Source organism: Psittacula echo (genome assembly GCF_963264785.1).
Source record: "Psittacula echo genome assembly, chromosome: 4".
Classification (NCBI taxonomy): Eukaryota; Metazoa; Chordata; class Aves; order Psittaciformes; family Psittacidae; genus Psittacula; species Psittacula echo.
The window spans coordinates 87,411,355-87,438,872 of record NC_137738.1 but is presented as its reverse complement, the minus strand read 5'-3'; the positions used below and the strand labels follow the sequence as shown (position 1 = coordinate 87,438,872).

Sequence of the window (27,518 nt, the reverse complement as noted above, 5' to 3'; positions counted from 1 at the left end):
GGATGGATTTCCAATGCTAGGCTTAGTATGAAGACCTGACACAGCAGAAAACTTTTATCAGTAAGCAAAGAAAATTCTATGTGTAAATCTTAAGAAGAGAAAATAATTAACATGAAATCCCTGATGTCATCTTAACAGAGTTTTTAAAGTCATTCTGTAGTCTAAAGATGAATTTTATGGTAATGGGAGATGATAGCTCTGACTTAAGATGGACTCATACAGATAGGTAAGTTATTTAATATTCTTCATTCAGCTTCACAAAGACAGTCACGGCCATACTCTTTGAAAACTTTTTCACTGCTTTTTTTCAGTTTTACAAGACAGTTACCATTTTAAAGCTATGTTCTGAGCTAAGCATCTAAAGCCAGGTTGCCCTTAAGAAAACATATTTAATTCTAGATGATACCAACATAATCTGGTGTATGTACGTGTAAGTACTATAGTACTTACCCTTAAAAATTCATTATCTCTGAAAAGCATTTGACATAACCACCACACAAGCAGCTTTTTAGGAAGGCAACAAAAGAAACATAGAGTAGGAATTTCTCTGATTTTAGTGGGCAGATGAAAATTCAATATGCCATTAGGGATAACATCCATGCAATCATTTCTAAAGTGCTATGGAACATGCATTGAGCATCAATTTCATCTCATTCACAAGTGCTTTATGCCAATAAGCTTTCCCACTGCTAACAGTTTCTTCTCCTTTCCTCTTGGATGCTGTCTAGATTTCCTTATATTTTCCAAATAAATTTCCTCCTGGGAAGCAGGACGTTCTGAAAATTTAGGATAGCACTTATTGCCCTCATTTGAAGGTCTCTGAAAGCAACCAATCCTTCTGGATGATTGCTTATAGAGGAACAAAGAATTTGTTCCATTTTAACCATTACACTTACCCCAAGTGTGTTGGATGTTTTAAAAAAGAGCAAAGAATATTACGTATATTTTCAAAGACAGAGAAACACAGAGATTAAGAGCACTGTTTTTCATATTGATGTAGATTCTTACATATTCATGGACACATCAGAAAATAGGATGAGTACTAAGTACTTGCATGTCTTACCAAGCTCAAAGGAGACATTTCTCTATTAGATCTGCCCCATTCTACAGCAACAATAACTGCACATCTATTTTCCCCTATGTGGTAATAAAGAGAAGGAGTGGTACATACTGTCAGCAAAATAAATTTGTTGTGTTGCCTGCAGGAAGTCCAGAATGCTATCTGTCTTTTCAACTATGTCTTTTAAGCCTGCTGCTTCTTCTCTGTTGTTTTTGTCTGGCTGATACGTAAAATCCACACCGGTAGTTTTTGTTACCAAGCCAGCTGCTCTCATTTTTTCTTTCTGTCGCTTCTTTTTCATTTTCCTCTTTTTGTTTTTGCTTATTTTGGGACTGTCTGTCTGCTGCAGCTGTAAATTATCTCGAACAAGAGTGTCTTGCATTCCAGAATCTGTTTGTTCTCCACGTAAATTATTAGAGTTTTGTAAGCTGCTCTTTTGTTTCTTCCTTCGAATGCGCTTTCTCTTGGTTTGTCCTTGATATTCCTCCTCTGCAGATTCAAAAGAGACATGATAGTTGTAAATAAGAAGATCTGTAATAAGCATTTTAGAACTGCATACAATGAAATATTACTCCCTTCAAATTCTGTGATGTTGGAGTGGCTCTAACCTTATTTTTACACTTGGAATGCCTTTTAGTACTACAATGTCAAAGCCAACTTTTATGAATGCATTGAATAAGAAGACAAGTTCTTCTCCCTTCTGCTTTCAATAAAGATTGTACTGTCCTTCATGCTACATACTTTACATCACATTTACTTTCTCAAGGCAGAAAATAAAGCTCTGTACAGAGAGTGAGGTCAAAAGAATTGTCAGGACAAAAAACAGTATGGGCAAGCTGAGGCACATGGAATGACAGAGCTGCCCCAAGAGCCCCACAACACTAATAGGTAGACTTGACCAAGAATGCAAGAAGAATGCATCTGATTCACAATAAAAGATGATAGCGTTTATATCTACTATATCCCTCTATGATAGTGCTGTGCCTTAAAAACACGAGACGTGTTTCTGATTCTTCTACTTTCTCCTCCTTAAACATCTTCCTCCTTTGGGATATCTTAATGCTAGCTTAGCCTTGGACATCAACTTTATAGGGAAAGCATGCAAGGCATCAGTGACCTTGGCAAGTAATCTCTGATCTCTTTAACAGCCTGTCTTGGTCCTATCATTCCCTTATACATTATCATTTCCTTACTAGCTAATTCTTCAAAAGGCTCAAATGTCATGGGAAAGAAGTCCCTCCTGCTCTTGAAGACAGCTTTTACGCTTCTTTACTCAGATCTTATCCCTGTACACAGAGCCAGAGTTCTGAAGTCTTCTCTGACCCTGAAATGACTGCCTTTCCCACACACTCACTTCTAAGTGTAAGCCCTCCTGGCATTAGCAAGGGAAGACTGCCAGAATCCATCTTCCCTTTGACTGCAGTGCTGCGGAAGTCCATATTCACGCCTATAATAATTCCTGCCTAATTAACTGAAATACCCTCTTTCACGGTCTATCAAACTCCTCAGACATTTAAACAATCATGGAGTGCAGAATGCCAATGTTGTTCTAAAGTCTTGCTCTAGAAAGTTAAGCCATTTATCCTTCCCTCAGCCTCTACCTGCATGTTTCTAAATTCCTCAAAGTGCTCTGAGCCCTGTGCTCTTATTTATCTGGTTTTATGCCATTCCCTTATTTACCTAGTTTTACATCATTGCCTTACGGTCAAAGAATCTTTGTTCTGCATAGGGCAGGAGAGACACCTGAAGCCCAATGTTTGTTTCCAAATAATATGCAAAATCTCCTGAACCGCCTTTGACATTATCAGCTTGTTTGGCTTTCTCATCACTCCTCCCCCTACCAGTCTTTGCCTCTATTTTCTCCATGGTTGGAGGCCCTCTGTTTCGTTTCTGTTTCTTTTTCTGTCTTGAACTCTGTCAGCTCTGAGCCACTTTTTCTCTTTAAATATCACTACAAGACTTTAAGTTCTCTAGCTGACAGATGACTCACTGCAAAGCAATCTTCCATACTTTCTATGAAGAAGGCTGCACAAAAATAAATTTGCTGTATTGTAATTGAACACCACAGCATGTTAAAGACACACCAAACGTCACCTCATACCCACAGAGTGGAATGTTTTGCATGCATGGTATTTGAGCTAAATATCTTTTTACATGATTTGGACATATGGGATGTGGGAAAAATAACGTCTGTGTCGTCCTGTAGGAATAAAATATCAGAACTGAAGGCAGATATGAATGGTGAAAGATGACATAAACAAAATATCAGTGTTTCATCTTAAGATCTAATTTGGATTTTCATGTTATAATAGGTGAATTTCACTGTAAACATAGATACATTGTTCTGTAAAATTTCTCAGCCCTCTGTTAACCTCAACCACACTGTTTACTAATAAAGCTGCTCTAATCTGTGCTCTCAGCGAAGTGGCCCAATGTGCTCTTTAAACATCCATGAATCCTATTTCTCAGCAGAACTACGGTATGTTGTACAGCGCAGCGCCCTCAGCTGGTTTGAAGACACTTGAAAAAAATGGTGCAGAAGGCAAAACAGGGTTTAAGGTGTTTTGAGTCAAACCCAGAAGCCGGCTTATCCTTGGTTGCTCAGGACAGCAGAAGGCCTGAAGCTGTTAAAAGGCAGAATGAATGTAGTCTTCCGATGTGTATGTTATTAAGATAAATACTCAATGAAAGGGAATCAGAACTGTGCTAAGTTTTCTCCAACACAGAAAACAAATCAAACACAAGACTTTACCAAGTTCTCTTGAGGACTCAGACTGGCAGTTTTTGTCATTCTTTGCCTCACATTTTAATCTCTCTTTAGTATCTACTGCTTCATGCATGAGAGCTCCTAGTGATTCAACATCAGGAACAGATTAAATTAGAAGTTGACAAATGGCAAAGCAACGCACACAAAAGGGATTCATTTGAACAACTCACTGCTAGGATTAGAGTGAACTGTTACCAGATTGGGAAAAACAAAACAAAAGCCAGACCTGTGCATCCGTATGCAAAGCTCAAGGAAAACATTTGCTCAGTGGGTATCAGTGATCAAAACAGCAAACATCTTGTTTGCACACATAAGAAAGAGGATGCAAAGTAACAGTAAAAATATTCCAAACCTTATACAAATCTGTTGTACTCTTCAAGCTTGTAACACTTGTTTCTTAGCATAATCCCAGCATAGTTACACTCCGTCAGACAGGAGAAGGACTCTTAAAGAAGTTACCAGAGAAGGAAACTTCAAAAAGATTTGTATGATTTGACTTGAAAGAAAGAATAATAACATGGGCTCTGTCTCTGTCTCCTCATGCAAGAACAAGGGGACATCTAATTAACCTGAGCAGTTTCACAAGCAAATAGAAGAAAGTAAGTACTTGTTTTACAAACAGTTCAGTTAGCTTATTGAATTCATATGTGTGTGGTATGGACAGGAGCCCAGGGCTTAGTAGAATTCAAGAGCTGGTTATTTATATAGCCACAAAGACTACCTGATTATAACAGCTATGCTAAAATATAACGAAGAGTTGTACAAGAAATATAAACCATAATGTTTAGGTCACAGCCCACACAGTGATTTTAACAAATGAAATGTTCTGTGGGATTCACCTCCCACAACTTTAGCTATCTGAAAAGAAAACACTTAGTACATACTCAGACCTATGCTCCCTCTGATAAACCAAGAGACGCTAGCATCTTCAGAAAGCAATTTACCTCATCCTAAACCAGCTGGGATGGAAAAGCACCCTGAAGTCTTAATCTTTCTCCCTTTCCTTTAACTTCAGAGGAAATGTAGGCAATGAATTTGGGCTAGATGCTTTCAACAACTGACAAGAATCAGTCTCTTTTACAAAATTCAACAATATGGAGGATGGTGCTTCTTAACAAGAGTCTGCTCATCACACTGATTTTTACTAATTAACAAAATCCACTGTTTTATGAAAAAAAAAACCCAAACAATTTTTTACCGATTCTCTACATTTTGAACTAGTAGGGAAGCCTGAAAGAATTTCACTAGGTATAAATTTTGTTCCAGTAATTTTTCCCTCTGTATGAAGAGGCTTGCTATGTCAAAGCAGCATAATTGTAACGAATGCAGGGAATACATGCTACACAAACAATCTTAAGGTGCTGAATACACACTTGAGCAACGTTGATAGGAGTATCAGCTTTTGGACTACACTAACTCTAGCCACACCTGCAGCGACAGCTTATCCTAATTCCACAAGAACTGATGATTTTTCTCCTTTTCCATAATAGCCTGTCTCCTCTCTCCCTCCCAAGACCTGCCTCTGCTCCACAAGTGCGCTAATTTATCACATAATCCAATTATGCAGGAGCAATTGGCTTTAACCTGTTTAGTCTGGACTTGGTGCTTTCTCAGATTAAGCAAAGAATGCCCATATACATTTTCCAGCCATAGTCATAAGTTCATAAGCATTTATTTCAGCTTCCTGAAGCTTCCTCCTCAAGAACTGTTCAGAGTTTAAAATAACAGATTTCTTTGGTTTTTGTTGGTTTTGCTTTTCCCCTTTCTGGATTGTTTTTAGTCCAGATTACCTTCCTGATGCAACTGACCATGCAGCTGCACAGTCACGCTAGCCTGACTGACAGAATGAAGTGGAAGTGGGAAGGAGCAGCCTGAAAAGGAAAGAAAAAAGTCATCCTCTAACTGTCTATCTCATCTGGTTTGAAACATTAAAAAGTTTTCTCCATGCAAACTGCATGTCTCCTGGACACAACAAGTGCAGAAATATTCCAAAAACCAAATTTAAAATGAAACAGAAGATTCGGTTTCTAGGTACTGCTTATTGAATTTTGATAATGAAAAGTCAGCACATCCAGTTTACATCTTCAAGGAAAACCAGAAAATAATAAAAATAGTGATTTACATCAAGACTCTGAAGAAGCTGATTTTTATTTATTAACTTCTATTATATTAGAGAGTTAGTTTGTACTTATCATCAGGGCAGCTGGAGACATGAATAGATTAAATCCAAAGCTAACAGAAACAGCTGACTGTGGGCTGACTCCCATTCAGACTAACCATCAGCACAAACACATTGCTGGCAATTCCGTGACTGAAAAGATGAGCTTCCTCAAGTTTACCTGTATTATTTCAGTTCCTTCAGACAATGTCAGATGGAAACACTCAGGGATAGCATCATAGAAGACAATGAACAGTGGGAGGCTATTTACTTAGGTGTCTGCAAGTAAAAGGCAGATAAAGTACCACAGCGTGTCAAACTCATATATGGCCTTGGGTATCTGAGAATAAGCTGGCAATACCAGGGATTTTTAAAAATCAGGTCCCTAAATATTAGTAGAACAAGCCTTTAGAACAGCCCACTAAAAAAAATTAATACAGCAGGCCGAGAAAAAGATAGTCAAAGAATATCCTATGAGCTTTAGAAATCTCCTCTATTGACTGCTGTCAATACTGCAGCTGGCTCTCCTGCTCAAGGATCAAGTAAGTCCCATAATAGGCTTTCCAGATGTTGCTCATGGTAATTTTGTTCTTTTCATCAGATGAAACAGGACATATGACTGTCCTATTTTTTCACCCAGATTAAACTCTTTTCTTCTCCCTGATATACTGGATGGTTTTCCCATGGTGTACCAGTCAATGCAGAGGAATTTAATTTTGGTTTAGGATCTTGCAACGGAAAAAAATAATGTTATTTTTAGTGCCAATTAAGATACCAGCAGCTATAATTTGGCCAAGAGTGAAAAGCTGTGGCTAACAAATGCAATAAAATGTAATGGCTCATTAGAATAAAAGCCAAACTAGAAAGATCTCAGGAGCACAAGATGACACTAATATTTTTACACTTTTTTAGGAAATTGTTTCAAATCATAATTTGAAATCAGAAGAAAACACACTCCAAAGGTCTTAGTAATCTTTTGACACTGGAGAAAATTGCAAAAGACAGGACAGAGATAGGGACTATCTCTTCTTTGTTCATTCGTGCTATGTCTGTATACTCACGAGTGAAGAATTCATATGAAATTAGCAAATGCTACATAGCACAACAGAGTACTACCTCTTGGATTTACCAGAAATCCAATTAACAGTAATGGCAAAAATAATTAAAGGCAGATATCATGGTCTGCAATAGTTTTTAATCCTAAATGTATATACATATGAATTTGCCTTACATATAAGCTATGTCAAACTTCTGCTATAAGAGGAACTGTACTTGGTCACAACCAACATCTACCTAGTACTATAACCTTTATCAAGCAGCAGTCATACACTGCATTCAAGCTAAGGATTTATACATTGGTATAATGATGTTTCTCCTTTTGTACTTTTTACTCTAATAATTACCATTCCTTTATTTGCTTTTTGACTGCTGCTGAGTGCTGAAATGTTTTCACAGCTATTTATCATACTGCAATATCTTACTCCTAGAATCATAGAGTAGTCAGGGTTGGAAAGGACCTTAAGATCATCTAGTTCCAACCCCCCTGCCATGGGCAGGGACACCTCACACTAAACCATGCCACCCAAGGCCTCATCCAACCTGGCCCTGAACACCACCAAGGATGGAGCATTCACAACCTTCCTGGGTAACCCATTCCAGTGCCTCACCACCCTCTCAGTAAAGAATTTCTTCCTTAGATCCAATCTAAACTTCCCCTGTTTAAGATTTAACCTGTTACCCCTTGTCTTGTCACTACAGTCCCTGATGAATAGTCCCTCCCCAGCATCCTTGTAGGCCCCCTTCAGATACTAGAAGGCTGCTATGAGGTCTCCACGCAGCCTTCTCTTCTCCAGGCTGAACAGCCCCAACTTTCTCAGCCTATCTTCATACGGGAGGTGCTCCAGTCCCCTCATCATCCTCGTGGCCCTCCTCTGCACTTGTTCCAACACTTCCATGTCCTTTTTATGGTGAGGACACCAGAACTGTACACAATACTCCAAGTGAGGTCTCTTGAGAGTAGAGTAGAGGGGCAGGATCACCTCCTTCGACCTGCTGGTCACACTCCTTTTGATGAAGCCCAGGATATGATCCTGCTTGGTAACAGCCAGTTCTGAGCCAGCCATTTTGCAGGTGGATTTTGGCTGGTTATTTTTTCCTAAGAAAATCACTTGACAATTATCTAAAACGTGTTTCATGTCCCATTTTTGAAAGATCACTCAATGTGAGATCATGCTGCACCCAACTCTTGTCTTTAGCGCAGTCAATATCTTTGTAGCTATCAGGACACCTTCTGGCTCCACTGTTCACTCTTTACTTGACCATCTATAAAACTCAAGCCTCCAGCTGTGACTTCCCTGTTTTGAGAACCACTGCAGTCTCTTCATCTATTTACCTATTCTGGGACTCTGTCTTTCATGCTATGTCTATGTGCCCCTCATGAGGTGCTTTATCAAAAACTTCATGGAAATTCAAGGAAACCACATCCGCAGTAGCACCTTTATCTACATATTCCCTGGCTCTTCAAAGAATTCCAAGATATGTAGACATTTCCTCTTTGCAAATCTCACACTGATCTCTCCCATGGAGATCACAGGTTTTCCAGCATCCACAAATCTTATTTTGCATTATAATTTGTGCTAAACTGCCTAAAGCAAACACCAGGATTACAGGCTTGCAGGTCCCTGATGATTTAAGAACTGTTTAAAAAACCTGGCATCACACTATTCAGCCACAAAGTCTCTGATAACAAGGCAATTTGAAAAGCAAGTGGTTATGCAGCACTATAGGCAATGTAGGCAATTTAATTTTCCTTGAATTCTTTCGGAAATTTTAGGTGAATAAAATCTGGTACTGGTGATTTTATTGTTTATCTTATTGCACGACCATTAAATCACTTCAGTTTTACATATCCTCTGAGAAAGCCCAAGAAAGAGTGTTCCAGCATGGGATTCCTCACAATTTTTTCCCCGCAGATAACATCAAAGAATTTCTTTAACTTCTTTGAAACAGGCGTCCTTAAGTACTCCTTCTATACCACAATCACTGGCTCAGAAGACTTTGTACCATTTGCTCAAATACGCCTTAGCCTGTCTTACCCTGGTTTTACAGTGAAAATATCATTTGGGTGTGAATTGAGCTTTTTAAAGGACACCAACCTCTTTGTAACAACTGCCTTTACTCTGTTGTCTAGCTCTGCTGTTTTCCTTTCACTTTTCCTTGGGGCTTTCATGACAGGTGGTGGATGCTGGCCTCGAATACCACATAGTGTCCTTAAGTAGCTTCCACACCACCTGGCACAGCTCCCTTCTCTTTTTTAGGTTCTTTTTAGCAAATATCTTTATTTTTGTGTAGTGTCCCTTCTCAAAATGGATCACAACTGCTGTGGATTTTTTTGTTGATTTTTTTCTCTTGTTGTTTGAGCAGGATGTTGAACCTAATGCTTGCTGTAGCCATGTGCCTCTTGTGAGTCAAACTCCAGAACAAAGTCAAGAGCCACATTTCCTCTCAGAGTCCCACCAACCAATGCCTTGGTTATCAACTTTTCACAACATCCTGATGTGAACAGGGATACATGAAAGGGATAAATGAACGGGGACAAATGGGAGATCCCACTACCTACCCTCTGCTGCTTCTCTGATCTTTCAGCACACAGCAGTGAATGTTCACAATCCCAGCTGGATATACGATGAAAGAGACTCCGAGCTTGCTTTGCATTTTGATATGTAGACTCAGCCACTCACACACTGACCTAATGCATCCAGGAGATATTTGAAACCATTCCAACTAATAAATTAATTTTGACAATAATGTTTCAGCCTCCTGTTACTTCATGCAAAAAGCCATGCTTGATGAAGCCCCCAAGGTTTCTTAAGTAACTTTTCTGATACAGATTCTGCATCCTTCAGTGACTTAATTTTTAAACAAAAGCAAATATTTTGACCTCTTATTGATCTTCCTCATTATTTTTTAAATTTCAAGCTCACTGTCTTCATTCATTTTGGGTTTTTTTTTGGGATGGTGTGCAAACAACCTGAATCAGTCACTACTGAACAGAGGCATCACACAGCACTTCCTAAATGGGCTCAGGGGTGCTCCTCTAAACCACTGTTTACTCAGCTACAGTATCTCTGTGAGGAAAATAAAATCACAGAGATGAGTACATTCATGGACATGAAAGAAGAACAGATTCAATGGCAAATGGTAACTCTTTTGAAGGCTACTAAATCAGAAACGCTTAAGGATCCTAAAGCTGTCTGTGGAGTTTCTACAGTTCAGCAGCCACAAAGACTAATTGCTACTAAATACAGAAATTTTCTTAGTCTTTAGCTAATAAGATTACACCTTTGTATTTGAACAGAAAGCATCACCATGAATTGGAAGAGGAGATTTGTAATGTTTATATCAAAAAACCCTGGAGACATTTTGAACATTTCATGTCATATTTACACTTAAACCCTATGATTTTCCTTTAACTTTGCAGTACACAAATACACATTCAGAGTTTTCTTTAAAGTATTTTTTTCCCCCCAGAGATGGTTTTCAACCAATGCTTAAAGAATCCAAATCTCTCCTTTGCTCAGAATAAAAACAGAAATGATAAGAAAAGCTGCAATCTTAAAATCCTGTTCAGCATCTAAAATGTTCTTTCCAAATCTACCAGCTAAAATAGTGTAAAGGATAAGAAGTTATTTAGACTACAAGACCACAGACTATTAAATGATAAGCAACCTAATGGAAAACTGATATCTAGTTCTCCCCTGTGATAAAGCAGTATCAAAGAGCAGAAACTAAAAGTAAAATCTTTTGTACAAGAGCTATCCAAAAGTACACAGACACTGCCATAGTAAAATGAAGATACTCAGCAACAAAACCCAGCCCAAATTTATCAATTTCAGTTATCAAATATTTAAATATGATACCTTAATTAAATTTCTGCAGCATTTCATAACATTTTAAACTTTTTACACAGCATCCAATAACCAATCACATTTAACCCCACATATGAAAGAGCTGCCATAACCCCAATTTATTACATAGCCCTTTCAGTAAATTCTAGTTCAAAATACTTTGAGAAATGAAAGTCTGAAAGACTGCAAAACTATTTAAACTATTTCCTTTATCTATTTATCTTTGGGTCTTAACTCTGATTTGAATTAAATTTAATTACATAGTTTCTAACCAGCTTTGTAAAACCATGGATGTTTTAGGAAAAGGGTTCAGCTTATTTTTATTAATCACAATCTAACTTAATTACATTTTAAAGAATAGTTGAAAATATTAATGTAAGTAAATTCTTAATGACTAAGAGCTCTATGTTAAGCTAATCATAAATATGCAAAAAAGTATGCTATAAAAATGAGAAAAACCACAGGGAAGATCTAAACAGTTGTATAAGCTGGTAATGTGCCAAGCTGTAATAGATGGGAATCTGGTGCCACAGCCTTCCCAATGATGCAGGTTTGCTCTTGACCATGTGCTGCACTGCAATGGGACTCTGCCGTGGCCAGAGCTGTGAGGTCAAACTGCTCAAACCTTTTTCCCCTCCCACAGTGAATACTCCGAAACAGCTTTTAATCAGAAAAGCTAGGTTTTATTAGAATAGACACTACAACAGGTGATTCTGGGGGAAGAAAACTCAAAATGAGGAAAATTAGAACAAAACAATACATTATAGTATCTACATCTTGCCTACTACATTCTCATAAATCAATTCTCTTTGCTTAGGTTTGCTTTCAGTCCAGCACATCAGCGAGTTCCAGAGTTGCAGAAGAGTCTGCAGTCTCCTTTGGGTCTCTAGGGAAAGTCCTTCTGAAGCCTTGGCTCCTGCTGTTCTCAGCAGACACCTGGTCTCTGCTGTACATAAAGCTTATTCCTTGGCCACCATCACGCCTCCCCAACCTGTTTGTCCTTTATGATCTAGAAGGTTATTCTCTCTCAGCAAATGCCTCCTCATCTCCCAAGAGCTCCATCCTGGCTCCTCTACTGGGAAACTAGGGTTTTTCAAAGAATGAAACATTATATATGACATAAACATGTGATTATCCATAATAAATGGAAAAAAAGACAAAAAACTGATACCATCTGCTACCCAAATAAATGCTTGGGAAGTGACTGAAATAATTGTCACGTTCTCAGCAAGAGATCATACATACTCTATCTTCCTAGGGATTTATCCCACTATATCTCATCTGCTTTATACTATTAGATCACCTACTTCTTGGCACAGCAAAACACAACTGGAATAACACCAATCATTCAGTCTTTGCAATTTCCATGATTTCTTGTGCTGCTTCCCAAAAACAAAACACTTACAATGGCAAAGCAAGCACAACCCGTCTATTCAGCTTCGCAAAGTGTCAAGTTCTTTTTAGTTTCCATTTAATTCATTGAAAAATAGCAGTTGCTCTGCATCTCACTGAAGCATAGTATCTTCTCTTGAAAATAAGAGCAACTTTCTTACTGTTCTTCAGTTATACCCCATGGTCTGTGGAGTAATCCTGCTATGATAAAGGCAAATGTGTTCATCTGTCTACACTTGACATTATATATCATACAAAGTTTAAAAGTCATCTGCTTGCAGAACAGTTTTCATCACATGCTGCATGCCCAGTCCCGATTAGTGGTGATGCTATTGCTTTTGTCTTTGCTTAGTGCACTGCCTGACATCTCTACAAACTGAAAGTTTAATTTTAATTTCCCACTCCATAGAACTTTAGTATCAATAGCTGTAATTCACAGGCTACAGATAATATGCTATGGATATGCATACCCTTCTTTGATATATCTATATGTGTACTTAGAGGTTCATTACTAATGAATCCTTCACATGCTTTCATGAACTGGCTGATGTATGCTACTATTAATACCATTGGGAGGAAGGTAAATCCCCTTGTTGACATAAACTGCCAGGGAAGGAATAAAAAGGTTCTCAAAGAGAGCTGATCCTGCCACAAGCATCTAACTTGAACTCACAAGCTTTCTTCTAGGCAGGATGTTGTCCAACAGTGAAATACCCAGCAGCAGGTAAGAAATCTGTGAGAGGAGGAATAAATCCTGGCCTAATAAGCACCTCCCTAGGGCTTAATAATGTTTCCTTTGTGCATCTTCCATCATCTAGACAATAGATTTGGACAAAGAAATTGTGATACAAGTCATTTGGCAGCTCTGTCAAAGCTCTGACATAGGAGATTATTGTACTACTGTATCATTGAATATAGCCTGGGACAGACTATGACTTGTAAGCATGTCAAGCTGTATTGGATACTGTCAGTACATATGGCATTGACCAAGCAGTTAGTTTTGAAGACTTTCTGGACTTAGGTAGGACAAAGTTTCAAACATCTCCTTCTCTCCCTCTACCCGTTTTCTCTGTCTTAACTCTAAACTGATCAATTCCAATCTGAAAGAAGGAAACTGGTGTAACCAAGCAATGATTTAACCCTGAAGGAGCTGGATAGCACAGCAGTGTACTTTGCTGTCCCATCAATCCTTTCAGACTTTATTTTGCTCTTTGTGACCTTTAAGTAGTAATTAATAACAACATAATAGTTTTACACATGATTAAGACAAAAAAAAAAAAAAAAAAATAGAGCAGAACTGTCTGGTGACCATCTCACGTCCTGCCATCACAGTTCTGAGAGTGCCTTCTCAGCAAGTAAATAACATTTGTTTATTATGCTGCCAGTATTTGTCCAATGTCCCTAACACTGCTGAAGTTCATAACTAAAACTTACCTGATATTCTTTTTCTGAAGAGATGCATTTACATTATCAAACTATACATCAGAAACTTTAACAAGTGCACACAATAAAGGACCCCCTCAAAACTCTCCTTCTGTCCTCCTAGTCTGGCTCCACATAAAAGTAATTTCATACTGTTGTTTCACTTTATAGAATCATAGAATAGTCAGGGTTGGAAAGGACCTTAAGATCATCTAGTTCCAACCCCCCTGCCATGGGCAGGGACACCCCACACTAAACCATGCCGCCCAAGGCCTCATCCAACCTGGCCTTGAACACCGCCAAGGATGGAGCATTCACAACCTCCCTGGGCAACCCATTCCAGTGCCCTCACCACCCTCACAGTAAAAAATTTCTTCCTTAGATCCAATCTAAACTTCCCCTGTTTAAGTTTGAACCCGTTATCCCTTGTCCTGTCACTACAGTCCCTGATGAATAGTCCCTCTCCAGCATCCTTGTAGGCCCCCTTCAGATACTAGAAGGCTGCTATGAGGTCTCCACGCAGCCTTCTCTTCTCCAGGCTGAACAGCCCCAACTTTCTCAGCCTATCTTCATACGGGAGGTGCTCCAGTCCCCTGATCATCCTCGTGGCCCTCCTCTGGACTTGTTCCAACAGTTCCATGTCCTTTTTATGTTGAGAACACCAGAACTGCACACAATACTCCAAGTGAGGTCTCACAAGAGCAGAGTAGAGGGGCAGGATCACCTCCTTCGACCTGCTGGTCACGCTCCTCTTGATGCAGCCCAGGATACAGTTGGCTTTCTGGGCTGCGAGCGCACACTGAAGCCGGCTCATGTTCATTTTTTCATCAACCAACACCCCAAGTCCTTCTCTGCAGGGCTGCTCTGAATCTCTCCTCTGCCCAACCTGTAGCTGTGCCTGAGATTGCTCCAACCCACGTGTAGGACCTTGCACTTGGCATGGTTAAACTTCATAAGGTTGGCATCAGCCCACCTCACAAGCGTGTCGAGGTCCCTCTGGATGGCATCCCTTCCCTCCGGCGTATCAACCGAACCACACAGCTTGGTGTCATCGGCAAACTTGCTGAGGGTGCACTCAATCCCACTGTCCATGTCACCAACAAAGATGTTGAACAAGACCGGTCCCAACACCGATCCCTGAGGGACACCACTCGTTACTGGTCTCCAGCTGGACATCGAGCCATTGACCACAACTCTTTGCGTGTGGCCATCCAGCCAGTTCCTTATCCACCGAGTGGTCCACCCATCAAATTGATGTCTCTCCAATTTAGAGACAAGGATGTCGTGTGGGACAGTGTCGAATGCTTTGCACAAGTCCAGGTAGATGACATCAACTGCTCTGCCCCTGTCCATCAGTTTCGTAGCCCCATCATAGAAGGCCACCAAATTGGTCAGGCAGGATTAATGTTTGCATTTATATTATTCTTGCCAGGTTAGAGTGAAAAACATACTGTTTTCCATTTCGGGAATTAAAGTACCTCAGCATCATTCCAATAGTGAGATATTGAGGCCTTTGTTAAATCTTTAGTGCTGCTTGAGTAAGATGCTCAGTTTGAAGTCAATCACAACGCTCTTTTGGAGTAGTGACAAGGTTACAAAATCACACTACTTGATACAGTATATCCTCTGCACTGGATTTCTGCTATGCTTTAATCTGAACCTTTTCAAAAGGTGGAAACTGACTAAGTGATGCATCTTTTTTTCCCCTCACAAAGACTTTGTTTCTGGTCTCTCTCATCCGAGTTACGCTTGTCAAAGGGGTATTCAGGCTTCTCATGCTTAAGCTGCAGAAATTGCTTCCAACAAAACTTAGGGCAGTCAAGTCATACCTGATTTTTCCCAAGATAGCTACTACACCACAGAAAATTTTCTGACACTATAGAAATACTGCATTTTAAATGCACAGCCCGATGACATGTCCCACGCAGAATTTTATTTAAACAAAAAAATGTAAAAACATTTATTTTACTCATAGAATCATAGCATAGTTAGGTTTGGAAAGGACCTTAAGATCATCTAGTTCCAACCCCCCTGCCATGGGCAGGGACACCACACACCCAAGACTCCATCCAACCTGGCCTTGAACACTGCCAGGGGTGGAATATTCACAGCTTCCCTGGGCAACCCATTCCAGTGCCTCACCACCCTTACAGTAAAGAACTTCTTCCTTATATCTAACCTGAACTTCCCTTGTTTAAGTTTGAACCCATTACCCCTTGTCCTATCACTACAGTCCCTAATGAAGAGTCCCTCTCCAGCATCCTTGTAGGCCCCCTTCAGATACTGGAAGGCTGCTACGAGATCTCCACACAGCCTTCTCTTCTCCAGAAGAGAACAAAAGGAAGCCTGCTTGTAGGTGCCAGATACAAGATCATCCCCTATACCTCTCCTATGAAGACAGGATGAGAGAGTTGGGATTGTTCAGCCTGGAGCAGAGGAGGCTCAGGGCAGACCTTATATGTAAGTCTTCCAATACCTAAAGAGGGCCAACAAGAAACCTGCACAGGGACTTTTACAAGGGCATGTAGTGACAGAACAATGGGGAATGGCTTTTTACGGAAAGAGCCATTAGATTAGACATTGGAAAGAAATTTTTTACAATGAGACTGGTGAGGCCCTGCCACATGTTGCCTTGAGAAGCTGTGGCTGCCCTGTCCCTGGCAGTGTTAAGGCCTGTTTGGACAGGGCTTTTTGCAACCTGGTCTAGTGGAAGCTGTCCCTGCCTATGGCAGGGGGGTTGGAACTACATTATTTTTAAGGTCCCCTCCACCCCAAACCATTCTTTAATTCTATGATTATTAAGTCAGTTGCACAAAGTGAACATGCTGGATTTAGATGCAAGGAACATCCTTATACCCAATAGACACCTGAGAACAGTTTTTCAATTGGTTTAAACAGTAACAGTCTCTTTAACTTTAATTAACAAATGTGTCTTGTGGAAAAGAAAAAAAAAATCTCATTGCAAATGCAAAAGTTTTGCTGGAGTCAGAAGCTGCAGCTTCATTTGGCCTTTTTCACCTTGAGAACACAAATTTTTACAGCTGATGCAGACTGGCTCAGTAGGTCTCATAAATTTAAAGAGATCTGTGTACTTCCATAATAGTTTTATATTTTACATGATTGTTGCTGTTCCTACCTATACAAACTATCCAAGTGCTTTTGCACTATACTACCATTGGTTTTATAACTACATCACACACTATTCAGGAAGCGTGTGAAAAATACTGCATATGTATCAACCTGAGTATTTTCCGTGGGGACACAGGAGATCAAAATTGCTTTCTTGGAAAATAAGGTTTTATTTTTTTTTTGTATAAAGACTCTTGTATGGCTGCTTACTTTATGAAAAAGTGTTTTTAAATAAACACCCCAAACCATAACCACCCAGAAAAAAAAAAAACAGAACAACCCAATGCAATATACTATGCTTTATACAGTTCCTAAAGGTTTTATGCACAGCTCAGCTCAGCTCAGTTTCAATTCTTTCCAAAGGACAACTAAAGAGATGGAAAATGGACCACAAGAAAGCAAGTCATTTTCCTATGCACCAATGAACAATAAAGAGAAAGCAGTGCAGAAACTCAACAAAATTAACTTATTTAAATAAAAAATAAAGTCCAAGAAAGCTGCATGAAGGTTCAAGTTCCCAACACATCTCATTAGCAAAACCAAGTTTCTTAAGGTTTCATTGCAATGCTACCAACGGCTGTTAGGTTTCCCCCTCCTGACCCCTTCATAAAGCTGGACAAGAGGCCACACAGTACAGGTTTCTTCTGTCTTCTCAAAGAACTGGTGGTTTGACTTCGGTAGTCAGTTCCCGTGTTTACAGGACTTTTTTCATTCTGTAATACTAAAGAGTTCACAAAAATCTTGCAGTAATATGACCAATAAGCAGCAGCAACAGCTTGATGTTCTCTAGAGATAAGGCCCAAAGCCCTCTGTAAAAGCAGGACTGGGAATAGGGACCACCTGGATGGAGCACATGCCTGGCTCTGTGGTGTTGGCTACTTCTCCAGCTGAGCAACATCATGGGAGTCTGCAGCCTGAATTTTACTCCTCATTCATTCTCTGCACAAGATACATGCTAACCAGGACTTCATACAACATTCACTTCTGTTGCCTTATACTGTAGCAGGTAGAGAGAACTCCCGCTGTACTAACAAGTACAGTGACATAAAAAGCTGGCAGAAGTTCACCAGAAAATAGACCACAAACTGCTCAGAATAATTCAGGGCTTTCCATTCACTTGGCTTTTAAAATAAGTATTTCACTACAAGGAAGTTTAAGTGTATGGAATTACTGCCATTAAAAAAGAAGGTATAAAAAAAGGATGTATAAACCCCTTGTAAATCCATGCGAACTAACAGATAGTCAATAGACTGAAAAAATAGTCAATGAAAGTTTATACAGCTTGCAATAAAACTGCTAGAGGCATTTCACTTTAATACACAGTTAATCATGAATGCATTCAATCAAACAAAAATGCCAGACTTAGAGTGGAAAGTAAAAGCACTGCCTCTGATCACTACAGAACACTTCCAAGTAATTTAACCATTGCATTTTTATTTAGATATTTTTCTGCATATGTGCAAAAGTTATAACACCATCTCTAAAGCTTTTGCTGAAATTCCCTATGCAAATCTATGCAGTTTTGCGCTAAAAGTGTGATGTTTATTTTCAAATGCAAATATTTCTGATTATTAGTGGATGCTGAATACTATTACAATTTCTAGAGATACGTAAAAAACTATCCAACTTAACAATTTTCTTCACTAAAATATCTTACAATCTTCTTGAAATTAGAAACACAGATAAACATATATGTAACACATGTGAAGTAAGGAACCACTGCATATAATATATGATAATCTTTCATCCTTCCTTGATATATTCTTTTTCCTTGTCAGAGAAAAAAACCCCACAATTCACATCCAAAGCTGTATAATACTTGGCATTAAAGGGTCCACCCATCAATGACGTATTCAAGATTATAGTACCTAAGTTCAGCTAAGCAGCATTTCAGAATGGACTATAAGTACTCACTTCGCTAGGCACCTGTGTGCCTTAAAACAATCATAGGCAAATGTAGTTAAAGAATCACTGAAGAGCAGAAAAACCAAAAGGGGCATCAGGAAAACCGGGGTTAGAAGAAAGTCCAAACTAAACACAAAAAGCCCAAGAAAAAGTGAGTTAGTAAGGGAGGTAAATGTGAGATTTACACTGGCAAGTGCTACAAAGGAGATGCCAAGAAAATCTGGCATCTCCTTTATTTTAAGGAAGAAAAAAGCTGGAAAAAAAGAAGATTAAACCTGGATCCTGAGCTGAAAGAGGAAGAGCTGTATCATTGTCTTATTATTTTAAGTCTTCCTGTCTATCCTAAGGCTACATATTTCTATTTCTTAAGGAGCTCTACCAAGCACAAATTAACATTTCTCTCCTCTACAGTGTTCAACTATACACCAAATAAAGAAGTGCTGAACAAAGAATCAATCAACCCTTTTCTCTGGCAGAAGAACATGAAGCATAGACACTATGTTCTTTTCAGTAAAAATACTACAGTTCAGCTAAGGTATTTAACTGAGACGTACAAGCTACCATAATACCCACTTCCCTTTCCCTTTCTGTGGTCACGTAAAAAGAGACAGGCTCCTCCAAATGGTAAGTCTGATCGTAGCAAGGCTTTATTATCATCACTTGTTATAATATCACTAGATGCCCCTCTTCACTCTAAATGAGCAGTTTAGAAGGGTATTCTCATTTTTTTAAAGATTTAAAGTTTAAGAGAAGAGGTGGAATAAAATCAGGTTCTTGCACAGATGTGTTCTATTGCAGCAGTTCAGGGTATGAAGTGTTACAGACCTGCAGATCAGCCCTGCAGTTTGCCATAGTTGCTGCTTCTTTGTGCTGATCTATCAACACCATCTTAATTTCAATCACATTCTTATATGCATATTATTGCTCATGTCTTTATATATTTGGGCTTCCACAGCAGAATCTTTACTATGTTACATTGCTTGTGATATGAAAAGTGCATTGATTTGAGCATTCAGTAAAGTCAAGCTCCCTGGGGAATGTCTTAAAAAAGGTGCACACTGAATCCAGCTACCTTGTCTCTAACTCCAACAGAACTGTTTATAAAAATAGCACACAAAGACGTTTGAGCTTACTGTGTTAGCATCAGTACAGATAATGGTCAGAGATAAAGGCACAAAGGAATAACTAAAATTGAAACCAGATAAATAATGAACTTAAAAATTAATGGAAAACTTCTATTTTTTACTTAGGTATAGAAGAACTAAGGCTTTTTAGTATATTTAATGAAGGCAGGAAAAGAATAGTTGCTACACTTGGGCACTAAGAACTATTTGAGATATTTTCACTTTATTTGCTGCTTCCCCTAGAATGCTATCTGAGTAACCACAGACAGAATTCCTGTATTTAATGATAGTCAATTTTCATAAAGTTTCACAGCAAATAATTTTTATATCATATTTTATATCAACTAAACAGCTGCATACCTTTGTCATTCTTGGAAATCATATCTTACATCATTTTACGGGCAGAATAACAAAGCACTTTATTAAAAAAAAATATATGTAACAAAGAGTATTTGCTTCTAACTCCTCATCTTTAGAGACTAAGAAAAGATGTTTCCATTTGTAAATATTTAAGAAATGCTGATACACTAGTGGAGTGCACACTAAAAATGTAACCAGAATTTAACAACCTGTGATCATATTGCAAACCTAAGCCATACAGATAAGCAACTACCTTAAATGATTTAAAACGAAGCATGAATAGAATTAAGCTCACTGTAATTAAGATGTAATTTTTTATAAACATTTTTAGGTTCTCTTTAAAGTGGTGCAACCAGTGTGGTTCCATTATACTTAAGATACTTGATCTAGTTAGTCTATTATTCAAGCTACGATAGCAAGGTTTTAATCTAATATTATAACTGACATTGTGACAGTGCAACTTCTATTTGCCAGTGAAAAGCAAAGCGACAAAATACATTTGTTTTTTGCGGTTATCTGTGCCAGGATGGTGATATCCAGTTCAGTGTTACATTCACACCTCGGTCCTCGTTCCACATCACCCACTGAAACTAATGTACTAAATGAATTGGAATTGGTAGAATCTCTTTCTAGCAGTCAGGACTTCAGGTCACATGACATTTTTCATCCTGTTCTATACACCTTAAAGTTGGACTTACCAGTGAATTAGGTTTATGCTGCATTCTCTCAATGTTCCTAGCATTTGTGAATTCAGCTTTTAAATAATCCCTTGTAAAAAGCAACTTAAACCTTTCATTCATGCTTATTAGATTGGATTGGTGAAAATTTGGTATGATCAGCCTAACGAAGCAAAAATAGTTCTGCAAAACTGGTTCTGAGTTCTCTCCTACTCCCTCAGTATCAAGATGCAGAGAGTTTGAAAGGTGAGATGTATGGAAGTCCTTGCCAAGTATCATCAAACCACCCTGAAATAAAAAGCTCTGAGAAAGTAAGGTAACTCAATTCTTACGGAATAGTGGAGAATCAGCAGAACAGGTATGATTTCACACCTGCCATTAGACCAGCTAGGCCAAGACTGGAGATGCAAGACTACTGTTTAAAATATCTGCATAAAGAAAAGGAGGGAAGTGTCAGATGTTTGCATTGGCCAGCTACTGTAAATTAGCAGATTCATTCACATCAGTACAGCTGTGCTGGTTGTACCAGCTGAGAGTCTGAGAACACTCAGATTTTATGCAGAGGAGTTTGTGAGGAGGAACATCATCGGCTGGATACAAATCATCTAGTACTGTGAACCACAGATGCAGCTGTTGAAGTGATTTGCACTTTATCAGGAAAGACTGTATCTTTGCCCTAATGCCTACTTGCGTAGTTGTATACTGCCAAAGCAGCTGGGGGATGAAATTAATGGTACATAGATGCAGCAAGATAATACACAACTTTGGTAGCAATAAGAAAAACTGCAGTAGCTTTGGTCAGCCAGAAGAACATGTAGTTCATAGCAACTGAGGATCCTTGGAATGCACTGACATTGCCTCTAGTGCATTTTGGCTAGATTACAGCAATAAATTTGTGTATGCTGGTATTTTTGTCTTTTGCTATGGCAACGTAACTTCCATTTTTTTCAGCCCTCTGGGAGGTGGGACAGATTGCTGGGAAAAGAAAGGGTGAATGAGGCTGATGCACTGCATGTGCAACACAAATCATGTAATTCTGGGCAATCACAATTCTACAATGAAATAAGGGACTTCTCTGCATCGGTCTAGTACACAGAAGGCTCCAAATACAGTTCAAATTACTAAAAAGGTACACTCCAGTCATGAACTAATTTCCACTTGCAGCAATAAAATAGAAGGAAGACAGCATGAAACTAGCAAATAATATTATTTAGCAAAAGTGTTGGGAAAGGGAGATGGATAGAGGATGATATTCAAAGCATCCTTGGCATGGCTGCAGTTGCCTAGACAGGTTCAGTACTTCAGAAGACTGCAATCTTGAATTTTGTAGAGTGCAATAACAAAGGATACAAGAAATTTCCCAAGAGAAGACTGAATGGAGACACACTACTGTATCAATGTGTGGCTGTAGGCCTGCAAACAACCAGAAATCACAACAGCTGCTATAACAGAACAACAAAAATATGAAGTCATTGGGTAGGCCCAATTCGGACTTTCAACATGAGACAGCGGTGTTTTCTGTATCTTATACAAAACACTTACATAAAATTGTTTTAGAAAAAAAAAACCCACAAAACCATAGTTACTACTACTCCCCAGACATTCTTTTTCCTGCTATCTTAACTGGTCTGGTCCATATTTCTAATCAGCCATACCAATTGTAAACCCCTTCATGTTAGAATCAAGCTTTCTACTGTTTTTAAAGTGTCCAGAGTATTTAATCAGTACGGCAATATATAACAATAGAAATGCTGCATTCAAAGGGCTTTCATCTTCCCCTGCTCCCTTCTTTCTTTTTGAACGCAAGACTTGAAAATATTGCATTGGAACAAATCTTGTTAGAGAGAAAGAGAAACATAAGCCCTAACTACAAGAGGATGAGCCAGGGTCACATTCTTGTGCTTATTATTCACAAATGTGTTGTCTCTCAGTGTATTTGGGTCTCGATATGCAGGACAGCAACATGTTGCTTTGGTTCCATACCAACATGTTCACAGGCAATAGCAGAGCAGTGGAGGTTATGAATTTACATGCAACCAACCATGCAACTGATAGGCAAAATGAATATATCATACATTATTAATAGCGATCAGAAACCTCTCCAAGACCTACAAAACAAATCTCCTTCTTTTACAGGTGGCTAACTGAGATACAGAATGATGAAGGCTTTGAGCAGCCAGAGACCAAGCTGTAAGATTACTGACATGCCTTTCCCCTTAATCCAGCACCCTCTTGGTCTTACCTTGCTGCTCCATGATGATTTAAGTACAAAAGCTTAGGTCTTGATTATGTTTTTGTTACGAAATAAGGAGGTGAAAGTACTCAAACAGTGTCAGATATTCAAAGTGTTGGGGGTCTGCTCAAGTGAGGCAGTAATTATAACAGTGCTGGCTTTTTGCAGGGATCTAAGGTGGTTCTTGGCACCGCTCTCTATTTCTTATCTTTTCTGATCCTTTGCCTACTGTCACTATGACGACGGGAAGCCTGCAACACAGCTGCAAGAAGGGAGAAAGGGGGAGCACACTCCACCTGAGAGGGGAGAAGGCACTCGGTGGGTGGGGGGCAAGAACAGAAAAATGATACGGGAAGCTAAAGTGATGCAGTCAAGAAAGAAGAGAACAGGAGGCCACAAGTGCCTCTTCGTTCTGTGAGGTGCACCTATTAGATGAAGGGATGCTCAACCAAAATATTTGTCATCACTGTACTTTAAAAGGAAACAAAAAGCAAGAAAAAAATATTGCAAAAGAGATAAAAGGCCTTAATTCTCTCTCCTCCTGCTTCACGTACTGCCGCCTGACCAGTGGAACCTACTTCAATCAAATTACTTTTAGATTTATGGAGATGTAAACAAGACTAGATCCAGTCTGAGGCCCTGACTGTATCATGGTGAAAAAGGAAGCAAAAAGGACAAGAACCAACATAGAAAGTGAAGGTAACAGCCAGAGTAAACACGTCTTATTAAAAATGCACTTGTTGCTGAGTTCTGACTCTGCTTAAGCACACACCTGCTGTCTTTTTTGCATTCTTTTTACTATGTTAAAATGTAAAGGCATAAGCCAAGATTAGGAGTACATTGTTTTATGCACTACAGAAAAGCATAGGAGTGAAATCTCATTTCAAAGGTATATTTTTGTTACTCAAGTACTCAAGGCTTTCTCAGAAGCATGCAGAAAGTTAATACTTATAGCATCTGGAAGTGTACTTGTTTACATTTATAGAAATACAAATCAAAGATCTTTAATAAAGCATTATCATACAGCTATGGACGGCTAAAGTAAAGCATTACCAATGTATCATATTACTAAACACTTTATTTTTTCCTTAATACATTTTCAGCATTTACAGCCTTTTCTAACATCACACATAAATTTGGACTAAAAATCTGGGGCAGAATTCTTTGCCATTCCATTTCCAAAAACATTTTCCACAAGTGTTTTGGGTTTTGTGGTGGTTTCTTTACTTTTTATTTTTCATTTTTTTTTTAGTGGAGTGTCTACCAATGTCATAACGTCAGAAACTATCACACAAGAACTACTGAAGCCTTCAGCAATGTTAAACAACTCCCAAGCCATACCATGAAGCATGAGTTCTGTAATAGTCCCATATGCTTGTGGATATATTGGCATTTAGGAGATGTAAATAGCTACAGAAAGTGGTAGTTGGAAATTACTGGTTCCTACAATGTATGTAAACCTAAACTAGTGATTCATACTTACAGTTTAAATTGATAGCCCAAGCCTGTGTTTAAACCCTCAGAGGGCAGCAGTGAATTTCACAGTCACCTTCAGGAGGTTCAGACTTGTTTGTTGTGAAATCAAGAGAGGTGATTACTCGATTCTAGCTGGCTGCTTGACAGATCACTGAAATTGCTTTTAACACTGCTGCAGGATACGGTAGTCTGCAGATATTTTCTGTAAGTGACTGCTCAAGCTACACCTACCTCAAATGTTTATAATTTGTATCACATGCAGTACACTAAAGAAAGGTTTCCAAAAAAGAAGTCAGCTAGCTTTTGCAGCATGGTACATCAGCAAGCATTTCCTTTTAAGCTTTCATTCCTCGGTGTAATTTTCAAAAGGAAACCTTCTCTTGTTCAGATAGAACAAGATTTTAAAATTTTCCAGAGCAATATTTAATTAGATAAGTTGATTTGATTCAGGTCTTTCTCACCCTTGCAGTTTAATTCCAGTGATGTAAGTCAAGTGATAACAGTCGCTGTAAATGGGGGCACTAGTGGGTCTAGATTTTTTTAAATCAAGCCTGAGCTAACAATGATTAAATACTTTATCTGAACTCTGAAAATAAAAATGCTTATTTAATCTTATTCAATTTCAGAAAGAAACCTATGGTGATTTTATCTATTAGGAATGTCATTGCATCTATCAACAAGTACAAGGTCTGCAGAAAGGATGTTCAAGGAGAGAACATCTGAAGTACAGAATTCTTCACCAGCATCTCTACTTGTAGTGGCACCTTTCGCTATAACTGGTTCCCAAATGCCAAGTACACTTAAGCAGAAAAAGAGACTGGCTGTAGAGGAGAAAGTTGCTTAGCCTCACAGACATCTCCCCTTCCAAGTTATTGATTAATCTAGAAACACCAGCAACATTATGGTAAGGCTTATATTAACAGCCTTAACAGAGGTGTCATTGCTGCTACAGCTTGCTTGCTGAGGATGACATACACAAGAGAATGCCTGAAGCTTTGGGAGCTCAGGAAAATCTGCCATTCACAAACTGGGACTGAATTTGTGAATTTCTACAAGGACAAACCTGAATTACAGAAAGCTATCATCTGTATTTTTATCATGCACAAAGATACTGCTTTTATAATAGTGACATCCAAACTGGCAAAGAGTTAAAACCAGAACATCCCAAATTAACTAGATAAATTCATTAATAGAAATAAAAAAAGACTTAGCCTAACCATTAGAAATACAAAAGAGCCAAACCCCTATATAATCACTGCTTCTTCCTTGTTGAATTATTCAAAACCGCTTGTAAAAGTAGTAACTCTTTTAAAGATAAATTTTCAACCTGCAAAGCCAATCATCCTTACTAGAAAAGGAAAGATCCATGATAACAAGTCTGAGGAAAGCAGGAGAGCAAAACAAACATTACAGCAATAGTTTCAAAAGAAGTTGAATGCTGGACAGGAAAAGTTTTGTTTGGTTTTTTTTTTTTTTTTTTTTTTTAGCAAGTTGTAAGAAAAACCTGGACATCTGCAGCTCACATTAACTTCTTGATGCTATCATTTGAAATATGATTTGGTGCATCTGTGTTGCAAAGCACTATTATACTAAGTTAAGAGCTGTACTTCAGCATCTCATTACTTGGAGATGATTATTTTTAATTATTTTTTATTTAATTATTTCTAATCAATTAATATGTTTATTTTAAATAATTTTTTATTTTTAATAAATATTATTATTAATAAATTAATATTTTATTATTATTATTTTAGGGGAGTGGAGCACCTCCTGTATGAAGATAGGCTGAGAAAGTTGGGGCTGTTCAGCCTGGAGAAGAGAAGGCTGCGTGGAGACCTCATAGCAGCCTTCCAGTATCTGAAGGGGGCCTACAAGGATGCTGGGGAGGGACTCTTCATCAGGGACTGTAGTGACAGGACAAGGGGTAACGGATTCAAACTTAAACAGGGGAAGTTTAGATTGGATCTAAGGAAGAAATTCTTTACTGTGAGGGTTGTGAGGCACTGGAATGGGTTGCCCAGGGAGGTTGTGAATGCCCCATCCTTGGCGGTGTTCAAGGCCAGGTTGGATGAGGCCTTGGATGACATGGTTTAGTGTGGGGTGTCCCTGCTCATGGCAGGGGGGTTGGAACTAGATGATCTTAAGGTCCTTTCCAACCCTAACCATTCTATGATTCTATGATGTAACACCTTTCATTATTCAGGCATATTTAATGAAATCTTAAATTATATGTGATTTTTATCCTTTGTTTTTTTTTTTTTTTTTTTTTAGTGGAATAAAACTGGACCAAAAGAACTTTATTGCTTTTTCTTTTTTTTTTTTGTTTTGCAAATGCAGAATTCTCACCCGCAAATTGACGCAGTTTCCTCAATTTGTCTGTTTTTTTCAACACATGGCCTTGTTGAAACCACAAATACTACCTGCAGTACTGGAGTTTATATTATTAAAAGAATGCTGTGAAAAGGGATATACATAAAAGAGCTACAAAAGTGACTTGAGGATTGAAGTAAATATCTTCAAGCAATACACAAGTGAATCTGTTTATCTAATCAGAAAAGATTGATGGTGACTTGATTACTGTGCTGCTTTGTGGGAAGAAAACACTGCTTAACAAAGGCTCTTAAATGAAGAAAGGCAGAAAAAAGGAATTTTCAAACTATTACCCTCCTCCCTCCCAAAAAAACCCTACACCTCCCCTCCCCAGAAAAAAAACCCAAAACCAAACCCAAACCAACAAACAACCAAACAACCCCCAAACCAAAGCAAAAACACTATAGGGAGGCAAATTAACTACTAGAACAAATTACCAGAAAGTATCAGAGCCTCTGTGACATCTTTGAAATGTGCATGGTAGTGGGAAGTGTCCCAGCTCACAGCAGGGAGGTTGGAACTAGATGATCTTAAAGGT

General features: G+C 38.6%; 1 protein-coding gene across 1 annotated transcript in view; it reads right to left on the bottom strand.

Annotated features, from left to right (window-relative positions):
• Positions 1–27,518, bottom strand: part of ERICH1 (glutamate rich 1) — a gene marked incomplete at its 5' end in the record, with an annotated part of 75,245 nt that overhangs the window by 6,549 nt on the left and 41,178 nt on the right. Inside the window, one exon of the mRNA XM_080615926.1 lies at positions 1,172–1,549. Coding sequence (XP_080472052.1) covers positions 1,172–1,549 — 378 coding nt within the window. The remainder of the gene's footprint in view (positions 1–1,171; positions 1,550–27,518) is intronic.